Source organism: Anoplopoma fimbria, chromosome 3 (assembly GCF_027596085.1).
Source record: "Anoplopoma fimbria isolate UVic2021 breed Golden Eagle Sablefish chromosome 3, Afim_UVic_2022, whole genome shotgun sequence".
Lineage (NCBI taxonomy): Eukaryota > Metazoa > Chordata > Actinopteri > Perciformes > Anoplopomatidae > Anoplopoma > Anoplopoma fimbria.
Genome location: NC_072451.1, coordinates 16,990,955 through 17,013,967, shown reverse-complemented (window position 1 = coordinate 17,013,967; position 23,013 = coordinate 16,990,955). Strand labels below are relative to the sequence as shown.

Here is a 23,013-nt window from a genome sequence, read left to right as displayed (position 1 = left end):
TTTAAATGATAAATCTAGTCTTTTATACTTCTTTAGGTGTTCTACCAAAGCAGTATTGTACTTGACTTGTGTGTATTTGGCAGAGAAAACCACAAAAATGTTTGCTCACGAAATTGCAACACAGTTAGAAAGCATTGGAACAAAATATGTGATAAGTCTGCTTGGCCTAATGCATTGTTAAATATGAATATCTAACAACAATAATAATGATAAGAATTGTTGTTAAGGAAACAAATTTAGTTTCCAAAAGATTACAAAAAAGTGAAAAAAAACCCCTCAATAATTAGGACAGTTACACGCCATTAATGTTTACTTGGACTACATAACCCACAACGCAGAACAACCCTTTGGTGACGTATGGGGCTCGCGCCGCGCCAGGCAGGCATCAAGGACGGCGTAGCGCATGCGCCACATTTATGTTGTTGTTTGTGGCGGTAAGATGGCGGCGCTCGGAGACACCTCAGCTCCGGGGGTGAATGGGTTAATACAACAATTCACAGCAATAACAGGTAAAAATAACATTTTATTTCATGTTTAGTCTATTAAGTAGGTTTTGATTATCCAACTGGAATAGCTCCATTGTCCAACAAACCACGAAATGAGTGGGTTGATAGAAAAACGGACGTTAAGTCTTCCCCTGGCCCCTACGCTGTCAATGCTGTGCAGAGGGGGGAAAAGCACAGCCAGTTATCTGCTAAACTCAAGCGAAATACTCCGTGAAGGACCACTAAACCATCCGCTTTGAATATGATCTGTTACAACCACTTAACAATTGCCTATTTTCTTTTCGGTGCTCATAACTGACACTATCTCGCTCGTCTCGGGCTGGTTTTCTTCTCCTTTTTCCATTGCATGTTGTTTGATAATGTGGAATGGACGTCGGCTTTGCAACATTTCCCTTCTTCATCATCAGCCAGGCTCTTACGTTGTGTTACTCTTCACTCTGACTGGGACGCTAACCACACTCGCACGAGCTCTCTGTCCGCCTCCGACTGCTGGTTCACATGTTCTCAATAGTTTATGGATGCTTAGAGACCACCGACAGGGTTTGAGTTTTAAGTTATTTAAAAAAAAAAGAGGAGACTCAGTTCGGGGCTGCTGCTGCTAGAGCTGAAAAGTGAAACGGACATGCGCAGTGGACACGGAAAGATCAGTGTGGCCAGACGGTGCTGTTCAGTTAAAAAGACTAAAGTTAACCCTCGGATCGAGTGTTTTCTCACATGCACTGTATTTACATAGTTTTATACATTATGTTGATTCATGATCTGAAGTGGTTTAATCACTATTCTGGTGTTTTTGCAGCCTGTTTGTAGCCTTGAAATAACGTAGCCCATGCTCGAGCTACATAACTGCCTACTGTTTCCCAAAGCCTACAGTAACCTTTGTTAACACCGGATGCGGTTTTTTCCGACGTTAACTTTCAGGCAGTTGTTTCGTTTTCATTCATTTCAGTTGACAGAAAGACCTGCTGGTTATCCATCACAGTGAACAGCATCACTGGCTTGTAGGAAGTTACACTGTTGTTGCACATAGGACTTTCTAACCGCTTTGTTAGAAAGTTTAATTTGGCATTTATACTAAAGGAGGCCGTCATTTTGACAAAAACTACACTAAACAACAGGATATTCACATTGAAAAGGTATTTGTCTGGCCTGTTTCATTTGGGTGCATTGACACAAAAATGTCAAAATAATGAAAACTTGTGGCCCTCAAAAAGCCAAGCAATCGAACAAAAAAACTGTTTAGCAGTATGTTTAAGTGATACGTAGTAAACAGGTTATAATAAAAAGTATAAAATAGTATGATACTTTAAATGGATTGCTTCGAGATACACCAGAATAGCTGTGTAGCTGATCCTTTTATGTGCTATGCCATCAGTCTTACTATATGGCTCATTTAGATCTTAATATATACATTGCATTTCTAATGTTTGCAGATTTACAGATGCATCATCGCTATATGTGTGCAGATAAGTAACAAGATATTGCGGCGCAGAATTGACGTGTATATTATACACTGCCTTTGTGGTAATTTAGAAGCAGTTTCCCCATCACACAGTTTTTCACCCTGTCACCACTATAACCTATGTCCAACACTGTTTAAGGGGCCACGGAAAGCGTAGGACAACATATGCTGGAAGCATGCAACAACAACCTGGAGATGGCAGTGACCATGTTTCTGGATGGAGGAGGGATCGCTGAGGAGCCCAGCACCAGCTCCAGTTCAGCAGCTTCAAGCAGCAGAGCTCCCCCTTCAGAGTAAGTTTATATTTATCTTTACAAACTTCTGTCAGAAACAAGTTGCCACATTTTACTATCTTTCAGATACAATCTCTGTTGTTGTTTTTTGTATAGTGCTCCATATTTTTCTCTTAGTTTAAAGTTGTTTTATTGTGGTTGATAACGGGAGGCTGAGAGGAGAATTTTGGGTTCAGAGCACTGCTGTGAATTGTGTTTTTAACATAATTAGATAGTGCGTCTTTATAAATTGTTTGATACCAGATGTTTTCTCTGGATTGCTTCTTATAATAATACTGTATTTCATTGCCTTTTGTCTCAGTGAAGTAAGAGCACCCATTCCCCAGAAGCAGGACATATTAGTGGAACCTGAACCACTGTTCGGAGGTACTTTACTTTTCTTATTCGACCTCATGCAAACAGATGTTAAGGTGCTGTTTCAGCCGTCTGCTGAAACTGACTTTTGATTTGTCTCTCATACATGCAGTGCCAAAGCGAAGAAGACCTGCTCGATCTATATTTGATGGTTTCCGAGACTTCCAAACAGAGACAAGTGAGTATATTCAGTCTTTCCAAGCTTAAAAGATGTGGTCAGAAGTGAATGTTGTAAAGTTTAATACTGCGTAGATATAACCAATAAGACAATCTGTCACTTTTCTTGACCTTTTTCACTGTGTCCAACTTCCTCAAATGACTATGAATGTTTTTTTCTTTTCCTAGTTCGCCAGGAACAGGAGCTGCGTAACGGTGGCACAGTGGATAAGAAACTGAGCACCCTGGCAGACCTTTTCCGTCCTCCCATTGAGCTCATGCACAAAGGCAGCTTTGAGACGGTGAGGAGTCAATCACCGGACACTTTAAACCACAAGTCTTTATTCAGTTTGTGTGAACTTTCAGTGAAATTTCGGATGGTGACTGTAGATCTCAGGTGGGAAACCAGGTCTGCCTTGTATAGAAGGGCAGGAGTATGCAGGTTGTCATTTTTAATGCTGGCATTTTCCCTCTCCGGCTAAATGTGCACTCACAGTATTTGTGAAATCAGATGGTGTAATGTTATCATATGATCACATACCAATACTGTAAATGGTAATGATTGTTCTCCATAAAGAAACACTTGTGTACTTCATCAAGTTTATTATTTGTCCTCCATCAAGTCTGGTCTTCATCCAATCTTGTCAATTTAACAATTACATCGCTCACTATGTGTTGTTTGTGCTTACAGGCAAAAGACTGTGGACAACTGGAGAACAAGTGGCTTATGATCAACATTCAAAATGTTCAGGACTTTGCCTGCCAGTGCCTGAACAGAGATGTTTGGAGTAACGATGCAGTGAAAAACATCATCAGAGAACATTTCATATTCTGGCAGGTATGTTGATTCAAAGCTCTGGGATGATTTCATGTTCTTGCAAACTTTGTGTTGAGGTCTTTGCAAGTTTCCAGCTGCTAAACTCATCAAGGACGAGTTTAACTCCATTAATAATATGAGAATGGAATTTAGTCAGTGATGCAAAAATGGAGACCATTAACATTACATCAACAGAAACGTAGAGTAGTGCATTAACGGTGCAAAGGTTTTTTCAAGTACACCATAATGTTGTAGTGCCCACTTCTTCTTCTTCTTCTTCTTCTACTGTAGAAAACAGCCCTACAATCAGTACATTAAATCCATTTTTGTCCTGAAGTCTCATAATCCAAATATTCACATATATGTAAATCAATTCAAGTATATTCGGTGAGAGGTTCATGTCTTTCTTGTATTGTACATTTTCTTTCATTACAGGTTTATCATGATAGTGAAGAGGGACAAAGATACATCCAGTTCTATAAGCTGAACAAGTTTCCCTACATTTCAATTCTTGATCCCCGCACAGGTGAGTTAGTTAGTCTCGGCATTATCCACAGTTCTGACGCTCGATCTTCATGTAACCATATTTAATGACATTTTTTGAAAAGATTCTGGTACAGGATTAAAAAATCCTAAACACCAGGCTCACAATATACTTGTTTTAAAATAACAAATAATCACAAGTCAGCTTTTATAGACCAGAATTGATCCAATCCACTTTTAAATGAGTTAACTGAAGGAGCTGGCACTACACCCATAGTAAACTTGCTCCATGCTTTTACAGCAGGAAGTTTGAAACTTTTTTTTTTTTTTTTTTTTTTTTTAAGATCAGTAGAATCAATCGAAAAAAAATTCAAGAAGTTCCCTCTTTAATCTTGCCTATTATTCCAAAACGAGATGTGCTAATATATATTCTGCACACAAGCTCATAAACCTCAATCAATTCATCTCTACGCCTCTTATACTAGGGTAATTGTAATTGTGTGACATCTGTTTAAATTCAATTAACTACTTAACTTTTTCTGTATAAGGACAACAGACTGATCTTGCAAATTCGGGAGCAGATCTCACAAAGTATTTTTATTTTTATATATATATATATATATATATATAAGTTTTTTTAATTATTATTGGCAGACAACACAACAGCATTAGAAGAAGTAATTTAAAAGCAGCATTATACAACATCCTTATACAATAGTGTGTGATAAGGTTATGGGATCAATCCAGGCCAACAATAGGTTTTTCACTAAATAAACAATGAAGATAAATCAACTGCGTTGTCATCTGTGTAACCATATAAACAGTACGGCGGGAGGATCTCTCGTCCTCGCTGTATACATCTGCAAAGTAGTTCTAAATCAGTGCAGCCAAGCACATCTGCTTTTCCTGCTTGAATGCTCTGTAATTGTTTTTGTTATTGACTTGTGCTGATCAAAACATGTTCCCTTCAGGTCAAAAAATGGTGGAGTGGAATCAGCTGGACGTAGCGTCGTTCATGGAGCAGACGACTGGCTTCCTAGCGGAGCACGGGCAGCTCGATGGGCCGTCCTGTCCCGCACCCCCCGCCAAACGAGCTCGATCTGTGGGTCTCTCTTTTCATGTGTCTCCTCTGATTCTCGTTTTTTTCTCTGCTCTAATAAGAGCTCTCTTTCTCTTTCTGTCTCTTTCTCTGTCTCTCGCTCTCTCTTTGTCTGTCTCTCTCTCTCTTCTTCTATTTATCTCTCTGTCTGTCTCTGTCTCTCTCCCTATCTGGGACTCTGTCGGAATGTCACAGCTCTAAATTGGTTATTAATTGTTGTAGGAGCTATTATCTGGGATTTTGGTTATACATATTAGTTATATATGATAGCTCTTTGTTAGTGTCTGTTCCTTGTCCTAAAGGCCGAATTACATGTAGAAGATTTTTGTGAATGTGACAATCTGCTTGGTCATCAGTCTCTTATTGAGTTAGTTATATGTAGTTATAAAACATTTTTGTAATATTTTACTCAGCTCTTTGATTTGTGTTCTACAGCTGCACACTCTGTTTTCTCTTCTAGGAGAGTCTAATTGATGCCAGTGAAGACAGTCAGCTAGAGGCAGCGATCCGAGCCTCCCTACAGGAGACCCACTACGAGTCATCAAATGCTCTCGAAGCCCCCGATTCCCCCAAATCGGAAGAAGAATCAGATGCAGAGCCTTTCTCTGACAGCGAGGGTCCCATCTCTGTTGATGGCTCAGACAGCGAAATGCCAGTGCCCCACGAAGAGAAAAGTTTTACCAGCAAACATACACCGCTCCCTGCGGCCGCCGCGGCTCAGCAGCGTCTACATCCCGATAGTTCCACTTCTTCCCATAGAAAGTCTCCATACAAAGAAAACAACCACAGTCACAAGAAGGAGGAGAGCAAAAAGAACCACCTGGAGCCCTCGGCCGCTGGTCCTCGTCATCATCAGCCTGACGCAGATTCTGGAGGTAACCACTGTCCCCCAGCAGCCGAAAGCGCTGGACCGTCCAGGACTAGCACCATCAAAACCTGTGACGTGGACTGTCCTGACGACAATGGTACGCCAACGCGTCACTCTAAACCTCAGTTGTGATGACGGTGAAGGGATGAGGGAGTTTGAAAGATACTTACCACCATGTTTGTTTGTTTTTCAACATAGGTCCCAAAGCCAGGTTGATGCTCCGTTACCCAGACGGACAGAGAGAACAAATTTCCTTGTCTTCTAAAGCAAAACTTTTGGTAAGAACACACTACATAATTCCATTTATAAAAGGTCAAGGTTTTCGGAGAGTAAGATGAGAAGATTGTTAAAACTCTCGTGTCTGTATAGAGCTGGAGCCAGGAGGAGATGCGCTTAGTTTAGCATAAAGACTGGTGACAACAGCTGATCTGGTTCTGTCCGAAGGTTTAAACATCTGCCTACCAGAACCGCGTAAACTCACTAATTAAAACATTATAATCGCATTTGTTTAATCCATGTCAAACAACTGAACTCTGTGTGAAATCAACATCTTACTGTTTTTGGACTGCACCACTTGCCATACTTCAGGAAGTTACTGCTTTACACTTTGACTTCTGTACAGATTAAACGAGATATAACGTACTGTTGAGCTTTAACTGTGCCGATAAGTGGATTTTTTAACTTTGATCAAAGCTAGGTTAGCCTTTTCCAGTTGTTATTCTAATGGCTGCCGGCTCCAGCTTCGTAAATACTATACAGACATGAGAGCGGTATCTGTCTGCCTTGTCCTCTAACTCAAGGCAACAAGCCATAAGTGTATTTCCATAAACGCCAAACTATTTATTGAAAAAATAATAATTGATAAACTGATAAAATGTGTCTCTTCTGGTATATTACTCTTTCTCCTTAAGGCCCTGGTAAGACACGTCCAGTCCAAAGGTTACCCCAATGAACGTTTCGAACTCGTCACCAACTTTCCCAGAAGGAAGCTCGCCCACTTGGACTATGACATCACGCTGCAGGAGGCGGGGCTTTGTCCACAGGAGACTGTATTTGTTCAGGAGAGGAACTAGCCTTGTCAGACACACTCACTTTCGCTTGTCTGTATCTCTCTGTGATAGACCTCACCCTTTCACCAATGACCTGGGACGATGTCACTTGATCCCAAAACCTTCTGTTCTTCTGGAATTAGGCCCCGTTTTTTGCCAAGACAGCTCTCAGTGGATGGACTACTTTCCCTGCCACTCCACTTATCTGAATACTGACGTCTCTACTGACAGCCTAATACCTTTTTACTGCTCTACAATTGGCCAGTAAGGTGTACGGATGTCGGCACTCTTTAATTTTTTTTTAATGTGGTTTACTCTTTTCTGATGAAGGCTTCATTTTGTTTTGAACTCTGAGGCACTTCAGGAAAGAATAAATATATATAGCTCATATTCAAATAAAAATGAAAAACAAATAATGGATCACTGATTGATGATGAGGCACCAGGGACTTGTACAAAAATACTTTACCTCCCAGAAAGGATGTTTAATGTCAGAGTTTATTTTCTTGCTCTTCTTGTTATTTTCTGTACATGGGGTCAGGTAGAAGGAGGCTCATTCTTTTTTATTTGACCCAAATTTGGTCTCTCACACAGTCCTTGTTTCAACATTTGTAATTATTTGGAAGATAGGGGCACTAGGAGAAAAAGGTCCTGAAATAACAGGTCAATCAAGAAAATGTGTCGGACATCTGTTGCACACTTGTGTAAATCTGAGAGGATTTGGGTGGATCTGCACATTTTTACTCAAGTTTCTATTGGTTAATTAGAGACTAGTAGATTGTTTTTGGATTTCAACTTTTGATACAGAAGGGAATGAATGCAGGGTGGTACATCTCATCAGTCGGACCTACACTGTACAGAGATGGCCTAGAAAGACTGGTATTTAGCTGTAGTCACTGTTTCCTTTCTTTTTTTATATGCTGCCAAGAAAATATGCTGATGTTGAAATATAACCACCAAAACCAAGGGAGATTCTGCTTGGTCTTTTGTCACATTTTCAATGAAGTTCCCAGGCCTGATGGTGATGAGACAAATGTCAAAGGATACAACGAAAACCAATATCAAATCAGATATAGGAAAAATGTTGTGGAAAGGGAAAAGCAGCTACTCTTAAGAATCAACTGCAACAACAAATATGTACTACTCTGTATTCTGCTATGAAGATTTGTTTCAGTATGCACCAAGCTAAACCTGTGTCCCTGCTGAATTTTTATTTGATCAAATTATGTCATTAAGGCACTTTAGCAACTTCATATAACTTTTTTCTTGTTAGATAAGAGCCAGGGTTTCTTGTCAGATAGCCTGATTTGTTGGCATTTAGGTCTAAAGCTGACAATGTTTAGTGAATGTAACAGTCTGGTAGTAGATGAGAGAAGCACCTTAGAGTTTAAACCAATGATTTGTATTGATGAAGGCTAGAGTAATAAGATACCATGAGGGCTTTATTAAGCCTAAATCTTGGCCGTAGGTGGCAGTAATGGGCCTTAAATGGCAAACAGTTCTTCAATAAGTAAGGCCAGGAAGAAGAAGACCACTAGTCAGTGTAATTAATGAAGGTTTGAAAATATTAAAATGAGCCTTACAAATGTTTTATGAAGTACGTAAAGAATAGTGTGTTTTTTTTTTTTTAGTAAAGAAAACTTCATGCTGTTGCAGTTGGTCCTGGAGAGTAGCTGTTTTCCTTTTCTATTCAACTTTTCTATATTAAAGCCATACAGAGAACTCCCGTCCTGGAAGGATGGAGGAGATGTGTGCTTCCATGTCAGTAAACTAATATCAGAACAAGCTATTTGGTAGAATGTCAGATGGCAGTCAAATAAGTTTCAACACAGAAGTTCAAGGGGCCAAGGATTTGTGCAAATTTTGTAATTTGGATATGATGAATATAAGCAGGAGTATAACTATTAAAGCAATGTCAGTAATTCAATTATTGGATGAATATTGAACATCTCTAAAGATAGAAATAGGAAGATGTGACCAGTGCTAAAGTATTTCGAAACAACAGTTCCCTTCCTCTCTTGTCACAGTACATCACTGTGATTCATACTGTGGATCACATTTAGTGTCAAGCCTTTGAAAATAAAATGAACATTTCATTGGTTAGCAACTTAAAATTTAAATATATTTTTTTTCATATTCCCCTTTGATTGAGGGCCCCCAACTGATAATGGTAAGAGTATCTGTATGGGACAATGGTCAGAGGTGAAAGAAACGGACTTGCAGCTGTACAAACAGATGAGGACACTGCAGTGTGGATACTACAGTACGCAAAGGGCATTCCTTCACCTAAGGTTTTTCTTGTGTTATGGACAATTGGAGGGTAAGGGGAAATGTGTTGGCAAAGGGCAGCGCTGAATAAAGTACTGAACCCTTTTCCCCTTCGACTTAAAAAAAAAAAAAAAAAAAAAAAAAAATGCTTTATTTGACCTGATCAGCTGCCTCAAATACAAAAAAACAGAGATATCTTTAGGTTTTCTTTGCATGATGGCACCTGGAGTTTAACAAAATCACAGGTCAAAATGTCATCTTCAAATCAGTGAACTAACTAGATTGCTTAACATGGATTTCTTGTTTTGATGTTTTGCATTTTTTTGAGCTCTTTGGTTATATAAACATTTCCAAATCCAGCTGGAAAAACACCAACAGGCCAAAAGAACAAAGGCCGATCTAGTTTCCTGCAAAAGTTGGATGTTGAGGAGGTTAAATACTTTCACCTAACAGCAGAAACCTGCATTTATTTCACTTGTAAGCTGAATTTGTTCATCAGTGCTTAAAGGTTAATGAGGTAACCAGGCCCCTATCAACCTTCTGTGTTTGAGGTTTTGTCCGTTGCATAAGGAGGATGTTGACCCCAGTCCTCCATGGACCTGTCAACCTGTTCTCAGAAAGAAGTCAATTGAAGTTAATGTGTAATGTGTAACGTTTGTGGATGGAAGATATGAATCACCTGACATGCCAGATAACATCTGTTTGCAGTCCTTTCCATCCTGCAAAGCACTTGCTGGATGTAGCTACATTTAAAATGGGATCATCGAATTCAAATGCAATGTGATCAAACTAGAGGAAAGACCTGATCAACGAAATAAATGTCACCCTCCTCTCAAGCTTCAAGCTCCATATACTGCACTTGAGTACAACTTTGAGGCACTTGTACTTAACTTGAGTAATTCCAATTTATGCTATTTGATACTTCTAGTCCACAACATTTCAGAGAGAAAAAAGACAGCGAAGATACAAGTAACTTTTCAGATTGTAGGTAAAAAACATTTGATAAGCCTTTATAATACAATGCAGTATTCAAGAATATGAATTTTAGCTTGAGGTCCTTTACAAAATAACTTTTCATAATGCCTGTTTAGGCCTGTTTAACCAGTTCTTTTAAAACAATATACTTTAAGTACATTTGGTTGATAATACGTCTGTACTTTTACTTGCGTAGGATTTTTCATGGCTTGTAATGGAGTATTTGTCTCTGTGATATTAGTACTTTTACTGGAAGAGAGTGACTTTGTACTTTTGCTACCTCTACAAATGTGTGGTAAAAGCTCACCATAGACTTTTCTCATGGCAGACATTGTGACATGTCATAGTAGGAAATACACAGGTGTATGTACTAACATTAATGATGTTGTGCATGCTGACTTACTGGGACACTTAATAGAACTAAGCCATTGTTAGCGTTGTTGACTTCCCTTGTGCATCTCCTGCTATGATAACTCAAAATGTCTGCTGTGAAAAAGATCCATTGATAACATCACAGACAACCGGGACCAACTGTGTCTTGTGTTTCCTGATTTATCAGGCAGATGTGTGTTTTTCCAGAAACTGTTTTAGAAGGCGCCGATAAGAGTGTGATCACCATGTGTGGGTATCGAGATGAATCATCATCGGCTGAGCATAATGTCACGGCTCACTCCTGCACTCCACTTTTACATCTGACTCAACTGCAAAATACACAACCCCTTCCCTTGTAAAACACTTTTATTTCATGTCGTAGCTCATTTTCCGGTAATTTATACAATATTATCAGTTCATCTGAAGAGGCAGATGCTTATGTGATGTACCAGAGCCCAAAGCTTAACAGGAAAAAAAGGCTCACCCTCTCACACAGAGCTTGGCGTCACAGAGTGTTTGTGTGTAACGTCTTACCTATGATGCCTTATTAACCCACTGCTCTGCATGGAGAACAATCACTGATAATAAGCATATCCACTCTGTGATTTAGCCCAGTCAGGATGGCCTTGTGGACTGTATTCATAATCAGTCAGACACAAGAATCACAAAGGTTTTTCAGGAGTTAGAAAAATGAAATATATATATATATATATATTAGAAGTTGTTGCTTAATAGCCCTAAATATTCATATCCATGTGGTTGTCTAAGACTTGTAATCTTTAATTCAGATATATTTTACCTGGGGCCTCTAGGAGAAATTCTGCTCACTTGAACAGAAACAAGAGTGGGATAATAACCATGATTGATTTTTTTGTATAGATACAGCTCACGTGAAATGTCAACTTGTGCTTCGCAGGACAGTAACGTCATTGACTTGCCGGCTGTGTTATCAAGAGGTTTCACGACAGTAATGCTGCTGAGTGAAGTGTCAGCACAGATTGACAAAGGCACAGTAATCTGTGAGGGTTCAGGAAACTGTCACAGGGATAAAGACTCAAAGCCAGACTCAGTAGGGAGATAATGAGAGAGTCTTAAATCTGTCAGAGAGCAATAGTACCGTAAAGGCAGCAGACAAAACCAGTGCCTGTGAGGCAAGAGGGCAGATCAGAAACTGGGCTGGAAATTCAAGGCAACATAGACAATCTGGTGAAGAGGGGAGTGCTATTTGAGGGGGATACTTATATAAATATACTATGTCTGATATATAATTGGAAAAAGTGTCAAGGGGTGAGAATGGTCACATGATGAGCTACGGTTGGAAACATACCGAGGACAACTGGTGGAGAGGTGGGGAATGACCGTTAGCAACTGGAGTTCTCAGGAAACAGTAACACACTTTTATCCCATTTCATTGTCCGTTTGTTTTTTCAGCCTTAAACATGAAATGAACAACTTTCTCATTGTAAAGAACTTCAAATCAAGGATCTACAAGATTCTTAGTTTCATTGCTGATTTCAAGTAGCCTAAACTGTGTGCTGCAGTCACTCCTGTGTTCTCCTAGGTCACCCAAAAGGACTTGTGTGATGCAAAAGTATGGAAAGATGGTTAATGTATACTCTGTGTCGGGTTTATCTCAGTGGTGGTAGGGGGGGCACCTTTCCAACCACTCCAGCAGACATAGAGTTCCTAAAACTAAACTGATTTTAATTACATTTACGCCATCTAAATCTATGCTTTCTACCACCTGCAGCTTGACCAAAACCTGAATATTACAACTTGAGTGTGGTGGCATGATGCTACACTTTTCCCTTTCTAAAAGCATCTCTTTGGAAAGACTCGAGATGATCACAGGTTTGACTGTTATCAGACTGTTTAGCTGTATAGTGCACTAAACAATATCTTCTGAATATCAATGTCACTGGTTCTCCTGATAAGCTGCATGTTTGACAAAATGTAACCACTCCTTGAATCCATTTTTTTTACACGTTGACAGGTAAGTTTTACCTCAGCAGTATTTAACCTCAACGTCAGTCACATTTATAACCTTAAGAGCAGCTGCATCTTTCATCTGGAGGCTGTGATAAAAGCAGGCCCTGTTTATGTCACTTTCCCTTCAGAATAGAGAAGAACGTATGCACAGAATTCACCTTTTTTTGTTGGAAAATCCACTCAAGCTTTGTGTTCAAATATTTGCTTTAAAGGGAAAAATAGATAAAAGGACTAACTCCAGAAAGATGTCATAGTTATTATAGATATTCACTGATATATCTGCATTTCTTCTGCTACAGCTTAATCTCATTTATAGTTTTGTCTAGTACTGATTCATTTCCTTAGTTTGATCTTTTTTTTTTTACTCCGGTAAATCCCATTGACTTGAAAAAGTATTTTTATAAGGCATTGTTAGTTTACATAAGTGTGCATATAGCACATAAATACATATTAAGTTGGTTTCTTGACACCTGCCACACAAAGCCCTCTTCTTAAAGAAAAGGGATAAAAGGATGAGGACATGATGGTAAAAGTACACTGCCGATGTCCTCACAGTTAAAACATTAACCCTATATCCACTCGTCCAGTATCACATCTTGGGTCTTCCAAGGTTGCGCCACCAAAGGCCACTTTCCACTATCCGGGGATATTTAAATATTTTTTCAATAAAATGAACCTTTGGTCTTGCGTTGGGCAACATTTACTCTGTAAACACAACTCTTATGTGAGTCATTGCAGCGTTTCTGAGCAAAATACTATCATGACTGCAAATTTCCCCCAGGTTTTTGCTTTTTCTTCTGATGGTTACTAATATGACATGCTCATTCACCCGTCAGCCTTAATAGGCTGAATAATTATTTACAAATAAAGAATATAACTTAAGAAATATTGTACTTTTTACTCCCCTATATTTATTTGGCAGCTATAGTTACTGATGATCATGATTGAGTTATTAAATATGATGCAGCTATCATTTAAAATAACCAATCATATATAAAGTAAGATTATCTCCACAATTACCAACTACAGGAGAAAAAATGCTGCTCACACATTAATGAAATAATAACAATTATACAATAATACTATATATAACAATATAACACTGACAGAAGCCATTCTGTGAGATATTTCTGATACTTGAAGTAAATTAGAAATTCTGAACGCAGGACCTTTACTTGTATTGGTTTGTTTTTTTACATGTTACTTCAACACAATCTTCTTTATTTGTGGAAGAAAGCGCAGGGCTGGTCCACTCCATAAAGGCTCTTTTGTCATAAATGGAGATGTTATGTGGCATAACCGAAGCAGTTTACTGATTAATCAAGCAATTTGTTGATCATGATGATTTTTTTTGGTGTTATTGTATGAGTCGAATTATGTTTTATATCTAGCTATGCAACATCAATTATTTTTTTTTGAATGTTTTTCACACAATGGCCTCATTGTACTGGATGCCATGGCATTGGTGTTGGGTTTGTCCATTGTTTTATGTCTGGCATCAGAAGTTTTTGCTTGACTGTCACTCTGCTGCAAATTACAATCTCACAATTACATGCAGTGTTTTGGCTTTAACAGCATTGTAGCTCATTTGAGATGACACGAACAAGCTCTAGAATTTAAGACTTTTCATTTCTGAAGAAATTTCTACCATTAGTAGTAAAGTATCTGAACAAAGTGTTTACTTGAACACACTCTCTCATGTATTTGTACACTAGGATAAAACATTTCAGAAAGTTCAAACAATGGTTTAATAGTTTCAAAAAGAAGTCTGTGAAATTCCATTATTTCGGATCTGCAGCCTAATCTCTTTTTTTTTCATGTACCAGAACACTAAAGTACACACACACACACACACACACACACACACACACACACACACACACACACACACACACACACACACACACGCACACATTAGGAAACCTGAGCAAAGTTTTTCTCCCCCCCCCCCCCCTCCAGCTCAGTCAGAGGTTTGCTATAAAAACCCGAGCTGCCTCCTGGACAGCCTGCTTTACTGACCTGGAGACCCCGCCGTCCAACATGCAGACTCTCCTTCTTGTGGTGCTGCTCGGATGCCTTGGTAAAGACATTTAATATTATTCCACAGGCACCTTTTAAGCACAGATTTAACTAAACGCTCAATTTACCCTGCATTGCTTTTTCATCCATCTTCGTTTGCAGCCACCGTGTTCGCGGCCCCCGCTGACCGGGTGAGATGGTGCGTCACGTCGGACAGAGAACTTGCGAAATGTACGGCCCTTGCAGCCAAAGCTCCGGTGTTCTCCTGCGTGAGGAAGGACAACGCCCTCAGCTGCATCATTGCAATCAGGGTGAGGAGAGTAACATTAGTCAGAGCATGCTCTCAATGACATGTGCTCATCACAAAATATTATTTGTGAAAAAGATGGTAAAATGGTCATGGCTATTGCAGTTGTTATTAGTAATGATTAAATCATTGACTGAATTGATATTTATGTAAACGTATCAACACCACAATGTAAAAATACTCCACTACAAGTACTTACAACTTTGTGCATTAATCAAAATCTTAATGAGTAAAAGTACTGAAGTGTTACTATCATAATGTACTTGAACTATCAAAAATAAAAGTATACACTATGCAGGCAGGCCCCTAACGTTAAATTCACATGTTGGATTATTCATATTATTAGCCTATTATTGATGAAATAATGTAATAATCAATGTTTTAATCCGTTAACAGGTGAAGATTAAGCTATTTTTGACTACTTTACAATGGGTTTACTACTTCTATCAATCATAGTGCATCATATTTATGTTTAACATGCCAAGTTTCAATCTATTATATAGTTGTTATTATAGCTAAAGTAAAAACTACAATAATTCACTCTGAAAATCTAATTTGGATGAAATGGAAATACTCAAGTAAAGTACAAGTACCACAAAATGGTTTAGTACTTGAGTAAATGTTACTTTCTACCAATTCCACATTGAAGAAAATGGTCCAAAATGAATACAAACAAGTGCATTGGTATTATTAGCTACATTTAAGTATCAACACACAAACTCATGTTGCAATATTTAATAATGTTGTTCTTATTGACGCATTCATTTTTAAGCTGTATCTGAATGTATAAATTGGTTGAGGTGGAGATGACTTCTTTATTTGGTAATTTAAACTTCAAAGCTGCATTTACTTTAAGACATCATGTGTTTTTTTTGTAAAATTTATTGAATATGAGAAATACCACAATAACAACAGCCATCAAACAAATGTAGAAGAGTACAATATTTCATCAAACAAATGTATAAGAGCTAAAAAAGTACAATATTTCCCCCTGAAATGTATTAAAATAAGTATAAGGTAACATTGAATTAAAGCATTCAAGAAAAGTACCCATATCTCACAATTGCAAGAAAGTACAGTGCTTAAATATATGTGTTAACTTGCACCTCTGCATTTAGTTACTAACAAAATATGCAAGGAACCACTTGTCACATATCTTTGAGCCGTCGGAGAAATGAAACATCATGTTGCTGTTTGTTGACAGGCTGGTGAGGCAGATGCGATCACTTTGGATGGAGGGGACATCTACACTGCTGGACTGAACAACTACAACCTGCAGCCCATTATTGCTGAGGACTATGGCATCAGTATGTTCACTATCAGTTGTTTTTACTGACCAAATCAGCATAAGAGAGAGAGGATTTCTTATAGATTTTTAAATGAGTTACATGTTTTAACTTTTTGCTCACAATTGCTCTGCATACATCCAGCCTCGGACACCTGTTACTACGCTGTTGCTGTGGCGAAGAAGGGCACTCAATTTGGCTTTAAACAACTCCAGGGGAAGAAGTCCTGCCACACTGGGTTGGGGAAATCTGCAGGCTGGAACATCCCCATAGGAACTCTGGTGTCCATGGGTTTGATTCAGTGGGAAGGCATTGAAGACAGACCTGTTGAGGAGGGTGAGTTACACTAAATGTTAAGCACAATCCTCAAATAAAAGTTACTATGTGTACATCACCACTTATCACAGTGTGAAATGTGTGCTTTAGCTGAGTCAAAGGATAGATAGTTGAAAATAAAAAACAGTACGTTTGGTCAGAGCCGCAGCTGCCATTGAGGACACTCATCTCGTCATCATTTTTTCCTTTATTGAGTCTCAGACACCTTTCATTTAATGTAATGTGATATCCGTCAGTTAAATATGAAGCTACAGCTAGCAGCCAGCTAGCTTAGCTTAGCATAAAGGAACAGGGAACCGTCTAAATTTCACCGAGCAGCAACTCTAAAGTGCACTAATTAACATGTTTTATATGTTTAATCTGTACAAAAAATGACAATATGTAACTGCAGGAAGTAGCACACAGTTTTCACCACGGCCTGCCAAGAAGCGGTCCGGCACATATTACCCCCTGTAAAACCACCATGCGATTATTTAACACTTCTGTTCTTAAACACGATACAAGTCTTTACTGTCTTTATGCGAAACTTAGCTAACTGGCTGCTGGCTGTAGCTTCATATATTCTGATTCACTGAAATGAGAGTGGTATCAATATTCTCATCTGACTCTCTGCAGGAAAGGTGGTATTTCCAGGCCTGAAGTGGCAAACTATTCCTTTAACATAGTAATGTTTTCCAGGCCTTTACATTAACGCCAACACAAATATGTTATTTAAAACAGCTTCATGTTGGGAAAAGAGCAGTAGAATAGTAAGTAAATAGGAAAGAGCCAAATAGTAAAAAGCAATATTGAGACTTTATTTTGGATTCTGGTCAAGCTGTTTCAACAGTGTGGGTGGTGGAGCTGCGTTGCAGGGACTGGGACTTTAAACATACTGTTTCTAAACTCTTTGCCATGGCCCTGCTTTTTGTTTTGCAGCGGTGAGCGACTACTTCTCGTCCAGCTGTGTCCCGGGGGCAACACCCGGCACCAAATTGTGTCAACTGTGCAGGGCAGACTGTTCCAAGTCCCACAGTGAGCCTTACTACGACTACAGCGGAGCCTTCCAGTCAGTATTAGTCTCTGATCTCTAAGCCTGCTCATCTCTGATGTGGCTTTTACTGTCCTCTATCAACTGCTACACATCTATCTTCCAAATATGACCACAGCTCCATCCTGTGACATTTTATCTAATTTGATGACTTCTTAAACCCAGTGGAAATACACTATACTTCTGGTAACAAACAAACCACTAATGTTGATGTATCTGTCCACTGGTCTTCTTAATAGGTGCCTGAAGGACGGGGCTGGAGACGTCGCTTTTGTAAAGCACCTCACTGTACCTGGTCAGTATCACAGGGTTATCTCTTCTAAAATGTATTATCACCTCATAGTAACGTCAGCAAGTAAACTGGTTAGTTGTTTCAAATCTGCAGCATGAAACTAGTTAAATGCCCTTATCTTCCTAGCTTTTATATATTTTTGGATTATATCCCATATTTTTTATTAACTTAGATTTTTTTTTCTATTTCTTTATTACAAGAAAACAAGCAATATCCCTTTTGCCAAGCATCATCACATCTATATCACATTCACTGAATATTATAGAGAGCATATTTTTGTGTAAATTACATGATTAAGAAGGCAAAGGGAGGAAAAACAAGAAACCAGTCACTATTTTCATTGTTCAAACTGATCTGTTCTCTCCATTTTAACACCAAGCCAATTATCTGTTGAAGGTGGATCAATCTGTAACTATTTAAGACGTGGAAGATAGTAAGAACTTTTCGTTTTTATTGTTATTGTGTGCACACTTTCAGAGGCGGAGAAGGACAACTACGAGCTGCTGTGTGATGATAACCGCAGGGAGCCTATCGACAACTACAAAAGCTGCCACCTGCTTAGAGCACCAGCTCATGCTGTTGTCAGCCGCAAGGACAAACAGCTGGCTGATTTAATCTGGAATAGCATCAATTCAGTACAGGTATGATACTAAATATTTGAACTGCACAAACAGTGAGTGGCACGGTTGAGAAACACAGAGAATCTGGATATACATTGATTCATTTAAACATGTAACTTGTGGGTTTACATAATGAATGACTTTACTTTTTAGTCTTCACAGGAATTTAACCTCTTCTCCTCTGAAGCCTATGCACCTACCAAAAACCTGATGTTCAAAGACTCAACAGTGAAGCTGGTGCAGTTGCCCGCAAACACCGATTCCTCCCTGTATTTGGGAGCTAAATACTTGAGCATCGTCCGTTCCCTTAAGAAAGGTACTTTTAACATAAGCAGAGAAAAACACACATATTAACCATTGCGCAAACTCGGCGGACACTGGTTTCATGTTGTACTTCACTTTCCAGAGCAGACAAACCCTGCGTCCACGGCCATTAAATGGTGTGCTGTGGGCCACGCTGAGAAGAGCAAGTGTGACACGTGGAGCATTAATAGTTTGGTTGATGTCACCACCGCCATTGAATGCCAGACTGCCGCCACAGTTGATGAGTGCCTGAAAAAGATTATGGTAAAACAGTCTTTTGTCACAACCTTGAGGTTTTTCATTGTTGACTTTTGTGGCGTTTGTTTCTGATTTCTGTTATCTCTGTTATCCTGCAGCATCAAGAGGCTGACGCAATGGCAGTGGACGGAGGACAGGTGTACACCGCTGGGAAGTGTGGTCTGGTTCCTGCTATGGTGGAGCAGTACAACTTAGGTGGGAGACTGGTATAGCACAGAAACCGTGCCATACCTGTGTCTTATTTCACCTTTTCTACATAAGCAATATCTGAATCTCTGTCTCTCTCCACAGAACTGTGCAACGCCCCTGGAGGTAATACACACTAAATTAAATGTTAAGATATTTATATCACTACATATAAAAACAAAAGAACATATACTACTATGTGACTGTATGACAATAGCAAACATCCAGACAACATCTAGTTGATATCACTTTGTTTATGTGTTAATTTCTGTATCATTTCCGGGGAAGTTTCCTGGAAAGAGCTATGAAAGTTGGTGCTTATTATGAGAAAACTAGGAATTTTCTTGAAAAAGAAGCTCAATTTGAATGTAATTAAACCTATAGGTTATTTATGAATGGAAACTTTATTCTCTATATATTTTGAATTGTATGCTTCACTGTACACAGACTTAACATTCAGCATGTTCAGCTCACCTGCTGTCCACTGGCTAAATACTTTCTAGTTTATGCAGTTTACATGGATTGAATAATATGGAAGTGTTACAAGGGGGTTCTTTTCAGGACACTTAATAGAATTTTTTTGTAGATTACGGAGCAGTAAATGTGTGTGTATCTCACAGCTTTAAGATTAACTTTTAAATAACATAAATGAATACCAGTAATTGTCCGATGGACAGTTTTGTGATTCATCTCCTTCACTCTTGTAGCAAAAGCCTCCTCTTACTATGCTGTCGCTGTGGTTAAGAAGAGTTCAGGGTTGACTTGGGAAACCCTGAAGGGCAATAGGTCTTGCCACACAGGCTTTGGCAGAACTGCTGGCTGGAACGTCCCCATGGGTCAAATACACAAAGACACTGGCGACTGCGACTTTAGTAAGTGACTGTGTGCATCTTCTCTTGAGAATTTCTGTTTGTATACTGCTAATTTGAAATTGCAAATTTGTTAAGAAAGAAACACAATTCCGCCAAGATTATGCTTTCTATAAACCATATGAGGATATGTTTCATTGAACACACAGTATGCAAAGTTGCTAAATGTTTACATATTTAATTAGAAAAAGTCCATTTGTAGCAACATACTTTTTTCATAATTGCAGTATGTTTGGGCAACTCAAAGCACTAGGGAAAGTTTGGGTCAAGTAATATTTACAAAAAATATTACTTAGTGTAGGAATACATTTTTTAAGAGACATGGTTGCCTTTTCCTTACACTGAGTGTAACGCCAACAAACTGTATCCCATCCTCTCCTCAGCCAAGTTCTTCAGTAGCGGCTGTGCCCCCGGAGCAGACCCCAGCTCTTCATTCTGTACTCAGTGTGCCGGCAGCGGCAAAACTGTGGGAGACGGTTCCAAGTGCAAAGCCAGCGCTGATGAGCAGTACTACGGCTACGCTGGAGCCTTTAAGTAGGATGCAACACTGCAATTATTCTCTGCATGCAAATTTACATGCACGTATGTTCAAAGAATAGAGTGACATTTTGGGGAAATAAGCACATTTGCTTTCTTGAACTAGGAGGCCTAGAATAGCACAAAGACTGTGTGCAGATGGAAACAACTAGCATGGCTCTCTCCAAAGTTCTACCGGAGTTTTTAAAACTCAAATTTGTTTAACTGGTACATAGACGGATAAAAATTACAATTTGTGGTTTTAGGGGGACTTACAAGAAATAGTAATGGCTCAAACTTCCCCTTAGACCCCAAAATATATATTTTTACACTTATATTTGTCTATGGCTTAAACAGAAATTTTTAACTTTTGAAAAGAGCCATTTAGCTGTCATTTAGCCCTGCGTCATTCTTTATGCTAAGCTAAACTAACGGCCTTTCAACTCCAGCTCTTTACTTAGAACTCAGACATGAGAGTAGTCACAATGTTCTCATTTGACAAAGTAAATAAATGTATTTCCAAAGATGGCAAACTATTCCTTTAATCACTTTTCCATTTCACCCTGTTCTGGGTGGAAACCCCATCTTCATATTGCCAAAGTTGTGTTTTTTTATATCATTATAGATGTCTTGTTGATGGCGCCGGTGATGTTGCCTTCATCAAACACACAATCGTTCCAGAAAACACTGATGGTAAGAGACTGACACTGTCCTGTCTATATCTGAACTGTGAAAGTGTCGTTTTGTCTAAATCTACAACATTTTTGCAATCCTTCTTGTTAAAGTCAACCATGATGACTACCGGCTGATCTGCCCGGGGGGGAAGCGAGTGCCAGTCTCCGATTATGCTTCTTGTCACCTGGCTGTCGTGCCCGCCCATGCTGTGGTGACTCGTCCGGAGATCCGCAGTGAGGTCGTTCGCATCCTCTTGGCACAGCAGGTCAGTGATGATTTTTTTAGGTCATGAGGCATAAAATACAGGGTAAAAGTCAAAATGAGCATTTCTTTTTTTATTGGGTTGAATACTTTTTTATTTTACAGGTGTTTTTGTCACTTTCAACAGCATGTTTTACCCTAATCCCCTGTTGATTTATGGCCTTGATATGGATGTCTAGATGACTAGATCAATGGAATAATTCAAATCTTCCTTTTATTTCTCTTTATAGGCCAGATTTGGTTCCAGTGTCAGTGATGGCTCATTCAGCTTGTTCAAGTCAAAATCAGGAAAGAACCTCCTTTTCAAGGACTCCACTAAGTGTCTCCAGGAGGTTCCAGCTGACCAAAGCTACGACAGGTTTTTGGGAACAAAGTACATGAACACCATGAGTTCGCTCAGACAGTGCAGCGACTCCACTCCAGGTTTGCACTACTGTTGGGTCAAATCAAGATTAATGGCACAGTATAGAGATTAACTTCAAAATTGTATCTCTGTATCCAAGACACATCACATACAGCATAAACATTTGTTTGTAATGTTCTTTGTCTTTCTCCGTTCCCAACAGATCTGGAGAAATCTTGCACTTTCCATTCCTGCCAGGAAACAAACTAGTGACAACCCCGGAGCACGTGGTGCCTCACTCAGCCCTCAGTGATTCGGGCACCTTAACCACACTTCCCACACTCAACCCAAAAATTGCCATTTGTATTTTCTTACTGATCTTGACCAAGACCTGTTGTTTAGAAGAAAAACAGACAAACAAATACATTGCACTACCATGACTTACAAATCAAACATGCAGTGACCAATCTTGTCCACCTGTAGCTGTTTTCATTCTGCAGAATCAAAATGTTTCATTACCTGTATTATTCGATCAACTATGTTTTGTTAACACGTGACTGACTTATCTCTAATAAAGCCATTATAATGCTCTTTTGTGTTGACATTATGGTTTGTTATTGTAATCGTGGACTGTTTAGGAATTCTTCAAATATCAGTAAAAAGTACACCATAGAATTGTAATTCTACTATATAAAATAGTCAATCTTATTAAATTTGCTTCCAATGCCAAAAACAGTCAAGTATAAATGCTGTGGCTTATTGTTTTAAAACACTCCTGGGGTTTTAAAACACTCCTGGGGTCTAAATGGGCTTGATAAACATTATAACTGGTACTGTATAAGAGATGCAATACAACATTTCTAATAACCATATAATCACTAAAATTATAATTGTAACAATTATACCCGTAAGGGAAGTCATTATTCCATTCAAGCAGCCCTCTCATTCAGCCTGCACGTCCAGTTGCATTTCCACAGCCTTCAGAAAGGAATGAATAAATAAACATATTTTTGGATGTGGGGGTG

General features: G+C 39.0%; 2 protein-coding genes across 2 annotated transcripts; both read left to right on the top strand.

The window, feature by feature from the left end:
- Positions 1-401: 401 nt before the first annotated feature.
- ubxn7 (UBX domain protein 7) lies at positions 402-9,407 on the top strand. The gene is made up of 11 exons (XM_054596215.1): positions 402-509; positions 2,105-2,258; positions 2,560-2,624; positions 2,725-2,790; positions 2,958-3,070; positions 3,460-3,606; positions 4,021-4,111; positions 5,040-5,170; positions 5,628-6,132; positions 6,234-6,313; positions 6,947-9,407. The coding sequence occupies exons 1-11, from the start codon at positions 404-406 to the stop codon at positions 7,106-7,108; spliced, it is 1,620 nt and encodes a 539-aa protein (XP_054452190.1). The 5' UTR covers positions 402-403; the 3' UTR covers positions 7,109-9,407.
- Positions 9,383-22,579, top strand: tfa (transferrin-a). The gene is made up of 18 exons (XM_054596214.1): positions 9,383-9,403; positions 14,647-14,767; positions 14,869-15,017; positions 16,218-16,320; positions 16,444-16,635; positions 17,554-17,683; positions 17,905-17,960; positions 18,435-18,598; positions 18,731-18,893; positions 18,984-19,144; positions 19,237-19,333; positions 19,430-19,450; positions 20,032-20,196; positions 20,577-20,727; positions 21,335-21,402; positions 21,495-21,649; positions 21,876-22,068; positions 22,212-22,579. Exons 1-18 carry the CDS (start codon positions 9,389-9,391, stop codon positions 22,256-22,258), a joined length of 2,151 nt encoding a protein of 716 aa, XP_054452189.1. The 5' UTR covers positions 9,383-9,388; the 3' UTR covers positions 22,259-22,579.
- Positions 22,580-23,013: the final 434 nt, after the last annotated feature.